The following is a 15,448-nucleotide window of genomic DNA, read 5'->3' on the forward strand; positions in this document are numbered from 1 at the left end:
TAAAGGACAAAAACCTCTGCTTTCCTGAATATCCTTTACTAGAGACCCAGTGCACAAAATTCGTGCACTGGTAGGGTTCCCAGCACTGCTGGCCAGGACCTCCCTCTCCTTTCTTCCCCTGGCCACCGGCTGCTGCTGCTGGCCGGGACCTCCCTCCTTCCCCTGGCTGGCCCCGCCCCCTGGTCGAACTCCCAGATGAACTCCTGGTGGAGGGGACAATTTGCATACTACACTTTTATTATATAGGATTAGATCACTTACTTCTAGCAAAGCTCTTATTGCTAGTTTGATAGCTTCACTGTCATTAGCTATGGCGTCTTCTGTGTAATTCTTTTCTAGAAATTCTCGGACAGTTTTAGCACTTCGGCCTATTGCATTTGCCTTGAAAAATAGAAGATAACGCTTAGTAATACTGCAATATGAAGGAATTTATGGTTACTAAGTGAAGTTTAAAGATTTACAGTTTACTCCAGTATTTCTTAGCGTAATTGCTAAATGAAAATTGTAGGTTTGAAACGTAGCAAACATTTCAACAGCTCACTGGTCACTCCCATGAGTAATCTGTAGCGCCAGCAGGAGTAACTTTCAGACACACCCATGCTTTCTACTGGCCAATGCGTCTGTCGCTCTAATATTCCCAAGTTCTTGACAGCAGGATAGATGGAAAGAGCTGAAACTCCGTGAGGTGTGGGGAGGAGAGAAGGTGAGACTTTGGTGCAAAAGGAAGAAAAACAAGGGAAAAAAGAACATCAACGTGAAGAAAGCTGTTTACATGAATGGCACTGCGCGTCATGTTCTGAGAATTTAGACTGATATACATTAATTATTACATTCATTATCTTCTTTGACTTTATAAGCAAGAAGGGCTTCTTCTGTTCCAGTCCCCAGTTTTCTATTTCTTCAGCATTTTTCATCAAATGAAGGAAAAGGCAAGCACACTTCCCTCGCTGTTTGGCCACAGGTAGTTTATGCAGGTTCCTGTCACTCACTCTCAATTCCAGACGAGTACTAGGACGGTGATGATGGAGATGACAGTAACTTACATGAACAGAGCACGTATGTGCCAGGCACTACGCTGTTCATTTCACATGAATTAACTCATCCAACCCAACCACCCCCCAAACAATTACACTGGTAACATTACTAACCCAGTTCACGGGGGAGAAATGAAGGGCTGGGAAGGTTAACGTGAGTTTTCTTCACCTCAACACCACTGACATTGGGAACAGAGAATTCTTTGCTGGGAAAGAGGGGCTGTCCTGTGACTGCAGGCTGTTGAGCAGCTCTGTCTGCTGATGCAGCAGTGACAACCAAGTGTCCCTGAAGGCCACACACACCCCTATTTGTCACCGTCGGCTCACTAGTGAGCAATCATGCCTAACATCGTATCGGGGTAAAATGCAAAACAGCCCCGACTGTTCTGGGCGCTTCCATGTGCAGCCACCGTGTCAAGTTCTGCACAGAAAAGACAAACATCCAACTGCAGGAAGCGGTCTCCTGGAGCCGGAGAGAGCGGCGGCGGGAGGAGGGGACGAGGTGGAGGCCGCACAGGACGCTCCGGCTGCGTGGAGCTGGCCGGTGGCGCCCGAGTGCTGTGCCATCACCTTCATCGGTCCCACGTTTCACTTGGTCACATGTCAGCACCTGTTTGAACTTGGTGAGTACACGCATGCACTGATAGCATTTTTGTATTCTTAGGTATATGTCTGAAATGTTCCACTAAACACAATCATTTCTTTCACTTAAAACTGTCCATGCTCCTACCCGCCCACTTTCACCCTGAGTTCCATGCCACTGTACCTATTTGGAGTCTCTCCTTCTATGTCTTCCACTTTCCTCTACATCCTCAGAATCCCCCTCTTCACTGTCATTTTCATAAATGTACACATATTCCAAAACCTTTCAGCTACTCTTCCTTCTCGTTCACACCTTATATCCGTTAAGCAAAGCCTCACACCATTCCTCATCTTGCAAAATAAAACCAACATCTAACCACTTTTCACCAAACTCAAATCACCTATTTTTTAAAATGTATTTTTTAATCGATTATTTTAGAGAGAGAAGAGGGGAAAGGGAGAGAGAGAAACATCAATGGACAGAGAATCCTTGATCAGCTGCCTTCTGCACGCCCCTACTGGGGATCGAGCCTGAAACCCAGGCATGTGCCTGGGCTGGAATCGAACCCACGGCCTCTTGGTGCGTGGGCAACGCTCAGCCACCTATTCTTATTATCACCTGCACCCATCCTTGCTCTCTCCATACGGTTTTTTCATAGATGGTTTTCATAGTAGCCAGAAGGGTCCTTTAAAAAGAGTCACTTTAATGGGTCTGTTTTTGCTAAAACTGGCTTCCGGTCCTGTTCAGAGTAAAATGCACAATTTTGCGAAGAAGTGTGAGGAGGGCCCTCTGCGATTCCCACTCCCTGCTGCGTAGACGCCTCTGCCATCTCATGTCCTGCCTCTGCCCCGACTTCTCCTCCCGCCCCCCCCCCCCATTCCACACACACCAGGAAGCCGCTCTTCAGAGCATCTGCACTGGCGTCTGTCCCGTCTGGGACCCCAGCCCTGGCCACACTGTGCTCCCTCACCTCTCTCCGGCTCTGCTCACATCCTGCTTCCCAGACCCCCTCTTCAGACCGCACCCCCCTCCCCCTCCTCAGCCCCCATCTGACTCTGCTTCTCCAGAGCAGGCGGGACTTCTGAGGTCCTCACGGGTCAGGATTCCATGGGGTCTCGGGAAGGCAGACAGCGCTCCCGACTAGAGGTCTGCGAGCTGCTGCCCTGCATTTCCAGCTGCACCGGTGATGCCCATGCTGCGCTCCTGACCCCCACCCGGGGACCCCCACCCGGGTGGCACGTGGTACCACCACAGGCCAACATGCTGTCCATTTCCTCGTCTCCCTGCCGCCTCCGGCATGTCCGTTCTCTGAGAGCAGACTGTCGGCTTGCTCAGTGTCCAGCATGTTCCGAGCTGAATACTGTTGCTGACTAAACGGATCCTGTATAGTGTCAAGTCTGGAAAAACACCTTCCCTGAACCCACATTCCCCAGTAGCTGCTGTCCCATCTCCCTGCTCCCCTTTACAGCTAAACTTCTTAAAGAGCCATCGTCACTTCCTCCTTCTTACTATTCTCTTTCCTCAATTTTCTAACTTGCCATTCAAGCCTATGAAAAGCTGAGAGAACAATGAACTACTATGCACCTTTTAACCTAGATTCATGTTATTAACATTTTGAGATATTTGTATTATCTCTCCATTTACTTACACACACATTGCATGCTTTTTTAATGTTGAAGATGTCATAACATTTGGCCCTAAATACTTCTGTCAATTCCCTTAAAACAGGGATTTTTAAAATATAACACGGTAAGTCCACTCCCCAAAGCTTGAGGCTGACACATACCATCGCCGAGTACATTTAATATCTCTGGTTGTGACTGTTCCCCATCGAGGGTCTAATCAAAGACCTTGGGTGTTTGTCTGTTTAGTCTCCTTTGAGCTAGGAAAGTCTCCTGGCTTTTTTTTTTTTTTTTTTGTCTTTCAATGAACATTTTTTTCAGATCTTTTATTTTTTTGTTTTTATTGTTGATAACATTACAGATATTTCCCATTCCCTCCCCCTGTCCCCCTCCTCCCAATTCCTACTCCCACCTCCAGGTTTTCACTACCCTACTGCCCATGTCCATGGACTTTGAAATAAAAAATGCTTCTATGTGTGACCTCAGGGAGCAACCACAATAAAATGGAAAATTACATCAACGTGGAAATTGTTATGAAACTGAAATGAAGAGTCATGACGTAATGATCAATGCAAGCAGAAGACAGAGATTCAGGGTAACCATTCGTTTTGTGTAGGCAGAGATCTGGAGGCACATGTACAAGGTTTCTAAGTGGCAGGAACAAGCCTGGTATTTGCAGCAGGTACACTCACAGCCTCTGATAGCCCATGGGATGTGCAGGTGGCTTAAAGGGTGTGCAGCTAACACAGCATCCAGATCTCTGTGGTAAGAATACCAGCCTCTGTTTTACTGGATTGGTTAACTGGTTTGTAAAGTAGTATGAGTATGGTCAGCTCAAATCAAATACGTTAGTTAATACAGGCTTAAAAATCAAGGCCAGATTTCCCGATTAATTTATCTGGATGTTAATATAGTAACATAAACTCTTCATAACATTATTTTAAAACCTAAGTATTTAAACCTTTTAAGAATATATTTTTTATTGATTTCAGAGAGGAAAGGAGAGGAGAGACAGATAGAAACACCAATGATGAGAGAGAGTCATTGATTGGTTGCCTCCTGCATCCCCCACACTGGGGATGGAGCCCGCAACCTGGGCGTGTGCCCTGACCAGGAATCGAACCATGAGCTCCTGGTTCGTAGGTCGATGCACAACCCCTGAGCCACGCCGGCCGGGCCGTATTTAAACGTTTACTAGTCAAAATCACTTATCCTAGATTCTGGGGCATGGTCTTATTCTTATGTATCAGAATATACAAAAATTCATCTCGGAACACCGCCACTGGTGTCTATGGGCACCATGAGACTGAAGTGCGCCATTAGACACAGCAGGTGGCTGGTGCTGAAACACGCATAGCGACTCAAAAACCAGCCGACAAATAAAAGCTGCATCCCAGGGGTGGTGAGGCCGTCACTGCGATGTGCTGACACATGGGGATAAAGTCATGGTTTGGGCGCTCCGACTCCTAGAACAGAGGGTGCACTGAAGGGTTCAGTTTGGAGCTGACAGGCTCTCTCATCTTTATTAAAAGCAGGAAGACACGTGCCTCTCCTCGGAGCAGCAGCCACGTGACGTGGCAGTCAGTGGAAGGGTGGCGATGAGCAGGGACTGGGTATTTCTCACCTGGCCATTCGTATGCACTTAGGGTTGTCACATCTTTCCAAATGTAAAGGAAAAACCCTGTGATTAATAAGCCAAAGTGTTTCTCTATCCACCAGAAACCATCATAATTGCCAACTGGCTAAATGGTTACATAAAGTTCCTACCACCATCAATATTTTCATGTAACATAATTTTCATCATGCCCGGTAAAGTGATAAAGCATTTATGGTGAATACATCTATTCAACTTCTTTTAATATATTAAAAATTCATGACTCACCTTCCAAGCATGGTAAGTACCAGAGGGATCGGTCTGGTACAGTCTTGGGATACCATCATCATCGAAGCCTACAATTAGGGCAGAAATGCCAAAAGGTCTTCGTCCATTGCTCTGAGTGTATTTCTGAAAAATAAAATGTTTCGGTAATTACCTTGTGTATAGGCCAGTGTTGGCGAACCTTTTGAGCTCGGCGTGTTAGCATTTTGAAAAACCCTAACTTAACTCTGGTGCCGTGTCACATATAGAAATTTTTTGATATTTGCAACCATAGTAAAACAAAGACTTATACTTTTGATATTTATTTTATATATTTAAATGCCATTTAACAAAGAAAAATCAACCAAAAAAATGAGTTCGCGTGTCACCTCTGACACGCGTGTCATAGGTTCGCCATCACTGGTATAGGCCATACAAAGGCCATTCTATTACTTATCAAATAACACCTTCTTTATTCTGTATATCTTCCCGATTCTCTTCCCTCACTTTCTGAACTGACTTCAAATCCATAATGAAATTTTTAAAAATGTACAGTCTATAGAACGATATCCTGTTTACTTCTACATGGCCTTCCTGCTGTTCTCCCATTGATTTGTGCCCAGTTGGGTAACATAACAAGATTGAGCCTTTGTGACAGCAGAGAAGTGAGTGCCTCACCCCGGGGGGGGGGGGCGCCCGGAAAGCTGGTTTTAGTTAGCTGTGCCTTAGATCGCCCCCCCGCTTCCTGTGAGAGGCCTGACAATTGTTATTATCACCAGCGTTCTTACATGACACTACTGTTATCAAATGTCTTTTCTTGGTACCGTCATTGTCCAGCATATTCTGTCCACCGTACACTGAGTTACTCTACATAAAACCCAACCGAGACCTTCTGTCAGCTCCAGAACAAGGGACTCTTTGTTTCTCTAAAGAAAAAGCGTGCTTTCTCCTCACAGGCAGCAGGGCACTGGGAACCAACTGTGTTTCACTCGAGTGCCAGGATCTGAGCTCCGTCCGGGAGTGGGACCCACACTCACTGTGCCTGGTGCCCCTACAAGAAGTGCAGAGGGGTCCTGACCGGGAGCCGAGACCACCCGGCAGGCAGCTCAGCAACGCGTGCACCTCGGCGGCTTGAACAGCTTGACACCAGCTTTCTTCTGGACTCGTCTAGCACGGTATCTATTTTTAAATGTTTACATCCTATTATGCACGTGGCTCAGTGGCTGAGCATTGACCTATGAACCAGGAGGTCACAGTTTGATTCCCGGTCAGGGCACATGCCCGGGTTGCGGGCTCCATCCCCAGTGTGGGGCGTGCAGGAAGCAGCCGATCAGTGATTCTCTCTCATCATTGATGTTTCTATCTCTCTCTCCCTCTCCCTTCCTCTCTGAAATCAATAAAAATAAATTTTCAAAAAGACCAATTCTAATCTTAAAAAATAACCCAATATAATTTAAAAAGAACAAAATCTGTTTCAAAGATGTTATTAAAGTAGCAATTTGAGAGCCAGCAAGTGAGAGAAGGAATGAGAAAATGAAATAAACTAGAAACATCCTAAGTTATTATGGATAGCAACTAAAATCAGTATTACAGGCAGACCTCTGAGCATCCAGACCACCATAAGAAAGAGAGCATCACAATAAAGCAAGTCTTAATTTTTTGTTGGTGGAGGGTCCTACTTTCAATTTATAATAAATGCAAATCTGTAAAGTGCAATAAAGTGAGGAACAATAAAAGGAGTTCTGCCTGGCTTTAGCTGGCTTGGCTCAGTGGATAGAGCGTCAGCCTGCGGACTGAAGAGTCCCAGGTTCGATTCCGGCCAAGGGCACATGCCTGGGTTGCGGGCTCGATCCCCAGTAGGGGGAGTGCAGAAGGCAGTCAATCAATGATTCTCTCTCATCATTGATGTTTCTATCTCCCTCTCTCCCCTCCTCCTTTCTCTCTGAAATCAATAAATAAATGTATTAAATAAAAAAATAAAAAGAGCCGAGGCCGGTTTGGCTCAGTGGATAGAGCGTCGGCCTGGGGACTGAAAGGTCCCGGGTTCGATTCCGGTCAAGGGCATGTACCTGGGTTGCGGGCACATCCCCAGTGGGGGGTGTGCAGGAGGCAGCTGATCGATGTTTCTCTCTCATCGATGCTTCTAACTCTCTGTCTCTCTCACTTCCTCTCTGTGAAAAATCAATAAAATATATTAAAAAAAAACGAAATGTTTAAAAAATAAATAAATAAATAAATAAAAAATAAAAAATAAAAAAAATAAAAAGAATCCAAGAAGGTGATCTAGGGTTTAAAAAAAAAAAAGGAGTTCTGCCTGTATAGCGTTATATAAGGACTTTGTTGACATATATAAAAGCACATAAAATAATAAGTGAAAAGCATATTTGTCCACATCATGATTAGACTTAATATTAATATACCTACTACGGATTCAGAAGTTATACCTGAACACTATCAGTTGTGTGTAGGTTTGTAGGTGAAAGAATCATGGGTATTGCTTTGGTAAACTCTAAAAATTGGTTCTCTTTATCTTCAGAAGTGAAGAAATGCTCTTAAAAGATTAGATTGCTTGCTCTTTTTAATCCTATATAATAAAAGGCTAATATGCAAATTGACTGAACAGCAGAATGACCGGTCGCTATAATGCGCACTGACCACCAGGGGGCAGATGCTCAACACAGGAGCTGCCCCTGGTGGTCAGGGTGCTCCCACAGGGAGAGCGCCGCTCAGCCAGAAGCCAGGCTCATGGGGAGTGGGCCTAAGCTGGCAGTTGGACATCCCCTGAGGGCTCCCGGACTGCGAGAGGGCACGGGCCCGGCTGAGGGACCGCCCCCTCCCGAGTGCGTGAATTTCGTGCACCAAGCCTCTAGTTTTAATATAATCTCCACAACTGATACCGATTGAGATTCCTAGTGATCAAATCAAACCGTTCCACTGCAGTAACAGTGTGAGTATGACGTGTGAGAAAGAATAGAGAACTTAGATTTCATAGACTAAATGACTGAAGTATTTGCATGACCGGACCCATAATGGTAAAGGAGAAGCTTGGAGCAGTTGGTTGCTCTCTTGGCTTACCTGTTTTAAGGATGCTATGAAGCGAGTTATATACTCGACAGTGACTGGGTCCTCAACGGTAAGCTTATGGCTCTGGCACTCCACACGGGCTCTGGTTATTACCACTCGAGCATCAGCAGTCAGTCCTGTAAATGTAGTTGAACCATTACAAGAAAGGAGGACTTTTTCAATGTCAAAAGGGTTTTAGCTAACACAAAATCTTTCTTATAATGTCCTTTGTTTTTCTCAATATATGTCCATTATAAAGACTTTGTAAAATTCCTTGCAAATCCCTTACCTGACATTCTGACTTATTTTCTTCAGGGCTTAACTTGATGCATTCTTACTTACTTTTTAAAGAAAATGATGTTAAAGAATACTGGTTAAACATTAATGTTAAGTAAACTATTTCCAAAAGATTAAAATAGTTTCATTCATAGATGGGCTGGTTGTTAGGGTTTATTAAAAATAATTTTTTAAAATCTCTGTAGTCATATTTTTAAAAACTTTTTCAGGGGGAGATATCAATGGCAGACTGTTCAAAGGTTGATGGTCTATCCTGATTCCAAAACTAATATACTTATTTCCTAACCATGAAGTAAGCTGGATTTCTTATGAAAACAATGAACATTATATTTCATTATCAAACACATATCCACTGAATTCAAACTTCATTCAATATAACTTTGAAATATGTCTCAGCATTTTGTCTAAGATTAAGGATTGGAAAATAAAAAATGTGAAACCAGAAAAAGAAAACATGCCTTACTTTTATCATACCAAACATCATGTCATTAATTCCTAACACCTCTATAAGGAAATAAAGTAAGTGTCCCAAAAGATGAATGCATGGAAGCATTTCTATTATATTAAAGACGTCTTTGGCATTTGACCTTCCATGGCCAGTGTTTCCTTCCCCACTCTCTGAAAACCACATTGCCCACAGTCACTCACAGTCTGTGAAACATCCCGTGCCCATCTAACCATCCGTATTTTGTAGTCACAGACTCTTGTGCCCCTTCCACATCATCTCCAATCAGGTGTATAGGAGCCAGAAGAAGCGCTGTCCCTGAAGATGGTTGATACTAGTCAACACTAAGACGCTGTCAGAACACGCCACTGCTAGGGATCACCCTCACACTCGTGGGCCGGGTGCGAATCACAAGCAGAGTTAAGGGAAGAGAAACTGATTCTCTTCTCCATGCAGATGTCATCTGAGGGAAAGAGATGGAAAGAGCCCTGGGTGGTGTGGTTCAGTGGATGGAGTGCTGGCCTGTGGACCGAAGGTCTCCAGTTTGATTCCTGGTCAAGGGCATGCACCTCAGTCACAGGTTCCCTAGCCCTGGTTGGGGCACCTGCAGGAGGCAACCAATCCATGTGTCTCTCGAATGTGGAAGTTTCTGTCTCTCTCTCCCCACCCACTTTCTCTGGAAATCAATGGAAAAAATATCCTCAGGTGAGGATTAAAACAAAAAAAATAAATGGAAAAAGACTGATCTAGCTTATCCGATGAATTAAAAGCTTCACTCGTTTAGAAAATGTGATCAGAAAGGAGATTTCTAAGTATTTTCCATTTACAACATATATGACCCAAAAGCAGAGAAACATAAAAGTGGCACACTTAGGAAGGTGTACTAAACTGAGTCAGTGACAAATTTGCCAAACCATATGAGTTATCATAGTTGTGTGTGTGTGTGTGTCTGTTTTTAACATAATAAGCAACAATTATACTAATAAATACTAAATGGCTAGAGGAAAAAAAAACAAATTCTATTTAAAGATAGTATTGAGCCCTAGCTGGTTTGGCTCAGTGGATAGAGCATCAGCCTGCGGACTGAAGGGTCCCAGGTTCGATTCTGATCAAGGGCACATGGCTGGGTTGCAGGCTTGATCCCCAGTAGTGGGCGTGCAAGAGGCAGCCGATCAATGATTCTCTCTCATCACTGATGTTTCTCTCTCTCTTTCCCTCTCTCTTCCTCTCTGAAATCAATAAAAATATATTAAAAAAATATAGTATTGCAATTTCACTGTTTATAAATAAGCAATTATAGAATAAATGAGCCCTTAGTCCAGTGCTTTTAAATTTGTGCCACAAACTTACCTTGAAGCTATCATATTGTAAAATTTCTATTAAATGGAATTCCACATGGTACATGAAAATCATTTTTTTTTCAAATGCTTTGATTTTTTTCCCTAAGGACTGTTTTTCAAACATTAAAAATATAATAACATCAACAAAAGAATGTGATTTTTTTCAAAATAGAACCGTATTTCTTTCTGATATGTGCTTGGACCAGAGGGAATAAGAGGTACCATATAATTCTATAGTTTAGAAACAGAACTGTATCATACATATTCTTTTGTAACTTATTATTTTTAATATATGTGAGGGATATTTCTCATGTCAATACATACAGATCCTACCACCTCCTTTTTTAACTGCCACTAAATACTATTACTACTACTAATAATGTTGTAGTTTATGCTGAATGAAAACAAGCCTGTATTAAAAGGTTTTATGCCATATGATTCTATTCATCCAGCATTCTCAACAATGACAGAGTTATAGAGCTGGAGAAGAGAACAGCTTACTGACCGCCAGAGGTCAGTGATGCGGAGGAGGGGTAGCATGGGTAGCCTGTGGTAATGTAAGAGCTGTGTATCTTGGGTGTGGTGATGGCTACATGAATCTATACTCTGGGAAGCCTAATAACACTACACACACATGCAAATGAGCGCAGGTAAACCTGGTGAAATCTGAAAACAATCTGTGGCTTGTAACAATGTCCACTTACTGGTCTGAAGATGTTACCCTTGGGGTAAACTGGTTAAGGAGACAGGGGACTACTTTATTGTTTTTTTTTATAATTTCCTGATCTAAAGTTATTTCAAAATAAAAAAATTAAAAAGAAAACAGCGACCTACAATTACAATTAAGATCATATAATGTATACCTGCTGACATTTATGTTCAACTATCAGAAATCCTGGTTACAGAGCTGTGATTTTCCCAGAAAAGACAGGCTACACTGTTTGTGTTGAGTAAGAAATGGGGCGAGCTCCCTGTGTTGTGCAAATACAGCACCACAACAGCGGTGGTGGGCCCACATGTGTGACCGACTACACAACATGCTCGGTGTCATTCCTCAGGCCCACAGGTACCTGCAAAGGCCATGCAGACGTGGTCATCCAGGGCACAGATCTTCCTCACAGTCCGCTCATCCTGAAGCTTGGCGACTGATTTCTTCTCTACCCCAAGTACAACGATATTGGTACCACGAATTCCAACCTGTCAAACCGTTAAAAAATATAGTTAGTTGTCAGTTTTACATTATATCAAGTTATTCTAACACATGCCTTAGAGGAAAATGCTCTTCCTTAAACATTCAGTAAAATTGAGAAAACAGACTTCTAAGAAAACAGCTGCGTAGATCCTGGCTTACTGAAGACCATTACTCAAACTCAAAGCAAAGCAGACACACAGCTAGAAATTGGGAGACTATAGCACAAACGCTGAAACTATGAGCAGCTTAATCTCATACAACACACCTGAAGAGCTGCTATCTGAACACAGAACATGAACCAAAATGAAAGATGCTGGGAATCCATGTGCATTCCTCACAGAGGGCAGGCAGTGCCAGCATGGTGGTAGCCGACATCGTACAGAGCGCTGAGTAGATACATCCATGTATGTCACCATTTGGAGGGACAGGGGTTGAGGTCACAAGCAGCCAAGAGAAAGACCACATGCCCACCCTGAGATCACTGAGAACAAAGCTTCCATCGAACAGGAACACAGCAGAAGAACCGCTACTGCTGCTCCCTCCACCCTTCCCTGGGGAAGGAAATGGGGGAGTCTCACAAATCATGGATAAGGGGAGCAGTTCTCAAACAGGACTTCTGGGGAAGCGGCCCTAGTCTCAGGGACTCAAGAGTAACCTATGAGAATTTCAATTCTGTATTACAATAGCAATCTTCTATTTCAATATTGGTATTTGTGTTTATGATTGCCTGTGGCCAAGTGTGATCAGATTGTACTGTTTTATCCAACATACCTAGGCAAAAGGGTGTATTCTGAAATTCATATTCTTTTAAAAAAGTTATTGATTGATTTTAGAAAGAAAGAGAGAGAGAGAGATCGATCGTTGTCCCGCCCATCCATGTGTTTATTGGTCGATTCCTGTATGTGCCCTGACCAGGGGATTGAACCTGCAACCTTGGGCATCGGGTTGACATTCCAACCCACTTAGCTACCCAGCCAGGGTGTGACTTAGTTTTCTTGAAGTAAAAATACCGAACAGGTTAAATACAGACCTAGACCTGAGATTACATCTTTTAATTAAATAAAACACTCTTCCAATTAAATAGGTAATTTATGAAAGCTTTTGTTCCAATTGTTCCCTCACTCCATTCAGGTCATTCAAGGCCAAGAGGCCTTCCCTAACCATCCTGCCTGGTCAGCAGCCCTCCCTCCAAGTCCCACCTCCTATGATTGACGTGTTGAACTTCACACCCTACAGGGACCATGCCCTCTTATCAAGTCATGGGGCATTACAATTTAACATGTATTAGGACTCAAAGGAAATCTCAATATTTTCCCCAAATTGAAATCAATCAGTTTAAATTCAGTGATCACAAGATAATGCAATAAGCTTTATAACTCTCACCGAAACAATTCCCCACTAAATAAATAAACTAAAACTGCCAACGGGTTGGGTCACGAGTGTGCCACCTCTGCAGGCAGCGCCACAGCCTGAGCTGTGTGCAGAGCTCCCTGCTGAGGGCTGAGTGACAAGCGGCCCATCCATCCTAGTGGCCGGAGGGAGGGGGCAGGGGGAGGGGGGAGGCAGTGGAAGGTGGTAGATCTGCGAGGCTCAGCAGGAGGCACAGAAGTGCAAGCGGGACATGCATGTGGTGAAAGCCCTTGGGGCCTGACACCCCCCAAACAACGCCCCCCAGTCCCTGCCCCCACCGCGCTGTCCCCAAGGGCCACCCCTCTTCCTCTTCACCCCCGACCCACTACCTACAGGGCTGACCCAAACCCAAAGCATTTTGTAAATGCATTTTCCCCCCAAAGAACAAAATAAAACAAACCTGCCAACACACACTATCTAGAAAATGTTTGCAACGAAAGTCCCAATATCAAAGGCTTTTGGACGTGGACAAAATTATGCTCAGAAGAAAATTCATAATCTCACTTTACAAAATCAAATTAAAAATTAATTTAAGAAGTTAAAAAAGGGATAAAAATATTTAAGCTAAGCTCAAGGGGAGAAATAAGGAAAAAGCAGAAATTAATGACTAGAGAGAAAACAACAAATTGGTAAGTAATACCAAAAGACAGTTTTTTAAAGAAATAATTTTTTAAAATGTCTTAGTTAAAATAGCCAAAAGGCAAAAAGAGTAAAGGAAACATATCCAAGTGGGAAAAAGTAGGAATTTAATTTGAAAATCTGACTGAAAGGATAACAGAGTAGAAAAATAAAAAACTGCCCACACTGACTCAAAACAGAAAGACAGACGGGCTCACTAACAGCCAGCGGATAATCTCATTGCCAGTGGGAACGTACGACGGTACAGCCACTGCGAGCAGCAGTGTGGCAACTCCTCACAAAACTAAACGCGCAGGCCCGTGTGGCCCGGTACTGGCACACTTAAGACTTACACCAGAGAAACAGAAGCTTATGTTCACACAAAAGCCCGCTACGCACGCTCACAGCATCTCTCTGCATAACACGCCACGCTGGAAACCCAAATGCCCTGCAACGAGTGCACCGCCGAACGGTGATGCATCCACACCATGGACACTGCCCAGCCATCAAACACGGTGCAAGCAGCAACCGGGTGGATCTCAGGGCAGAAGGCAAATCCCCAAAGGGTCAGCCTGCACTAGTGTGGAACCGCGCCTATGACGTCTGAAATGACAAAATATTAGAAACAAGACAGATGAGGACAGCCAGAGCGTAGGGCCACGGCACCGAGAGGCGGGTGAGGAGGCTGTGCGCTCACAGAAGAGCAGCAGGAGGGACTTCCTTGGAGCTGGACGCTGTCCAGTGTCCTGCCTGTGGACACACGAATATACACAGGCAATAAGATATGGCAGAACTCCATGTACACACAACGGGGTACAAGTAGAATGGAGAAATGTGGATGAAATAGGTGGCTTTTATCACTATCAATGTCCTGACTGAACCACAGTTTCACAAAATGTTACCATTGGCAGAGAATGGGCAACATATACAAGTTTCTTACAACTGCACGTAACCTGCAGTGATCGCAATAACATCTCAACTGAAAGTATTCCATTGGGGCCCTGGCCAGCGTGGCTCAGCTGGTTGGAGCATCGTCCTGTCCACCAGAAGGATGGATTCCCAGTCAATACACACACCCAGGTTGTGGGGTTCTGGGTGCATGTGGAAGGCAACCGATTGATGTTTCTCTCTCTCTCCCTCTCTCTCTCAAATCAATTTTAAAAAAAGTATTCCATTAGGAAGGGGGAAAAGTTGGGAAAGACCAAAAAAAAAAAGAGCAGTAAAATGTTGACAACTATTGGAGCTGGTGTACAGAAGTTCATTATACTATACCCTTTATATCTCTTTTTGTTACAGACCTGAAATGAGAGAATGTGAGGCCAAGGAGCAATACTGCCTGGTGCTGTGTCACAGATTATGAATTCCCAAGGAAATGACCCCCTACGCGGGGAGTATGTCAGAGCCGGCTTCAGGAGGGAGGAGAAGTAAAGCCAGAGCAGCCGGCTGGAGGAAGTGTTCTCTCCCCTCCCCTCCCCCTTCCCCTGCCCTCCCTCGGGGTGGGGGCAGAGCGTGTCTCAGTGCACCCCCAGGTCAGTGCACCCCCAGGTCAGTGTGCCTCCAGGTCAGTGCACCCCAGGTCAGTGCGCCCCCAGGTCACTGCACCCCCAGGTCACTGCGCCCCCAGGTCAGTGCGCCCCCAGGTCACTGCGCCCCCAGGTCACTGCGCCCCCAGGTCAGTGCGCCCCCAGGTCACTGCGCCCCCAGGTCAGTGCACCCCCAGGTCACTGCGCCCCCAGGTCAGTGCGCCCCCAGGTCACTGCGCCCCCAGGTCAGTGCGCCCCCAGGTCACTGCGCCCCCAGGCAGTGCGCCGCCAGGTCAGTTCGCTCCGAGGTCAGTGCACTCCCAGCTCAGTGCACCCCCCGGGCAGTTCTATCCCAGGTCAGTGCACCCCCATCTCAGTGCTGTCCGAGCTCACTGAGCCCCCCGGTCAGGTCAGTGCCTCCTCAGGGCACACCGACCCCATGTCACTGCTCTCTCAGTTCACC

The 15,448-nt window shown here is 44.9% G+C and overlaps 1 protein-coding gene across 1 annotated transcript in view; it reads right to left on the minus strand.

Annotated features, from left to right (window-relative positions):
- Nucleotides 1–15,448, minus strand: part of PSMA8 (proteasome subunit alpha 8) — a 16,827-nt gene that overhangs the window by 480 nt on the left and 899 nt on the right. The window contains exons 2-5 of the mRNA XM_006104470.1: nucleotides 11,313–11,439; nucleotides 8,173–8,297; nucleotides 5,122–5,244; nucleotides 262–381 (exon numbers count right to left, since the gene is read on the minus strand). Coding sequence (XP_006104532.1) covers nucleotides 262–381; nucleotides 5,122–5,244; nucleotides 8,173–8,297; nucleotides 11,313–11,439 — 495 coding nt within the window. The remainder of the gene's footprint in view (nucleotides 1–261; nucleotides 382–5,121; nucleotides 5,245–8,172; nucleotides 8,298–11,312; nucleotides 11,440–15,448) is intronic.

Source organism: Myotis lucifugus, unplaced genomic scaffold, assembly GCF_000147115.1.
Source record: "Myotis lucifugus unplaced genomic scaffold, Myoluc2.0 scaffold_575, whole genome shotgun sequence".
NCBI classification, from domain to species: Eukaryota; Metazoa; Chordata; class Mammalia; order Chiroptera; family Vespertilionidae; genus Myotis; species Myotis lucifugus.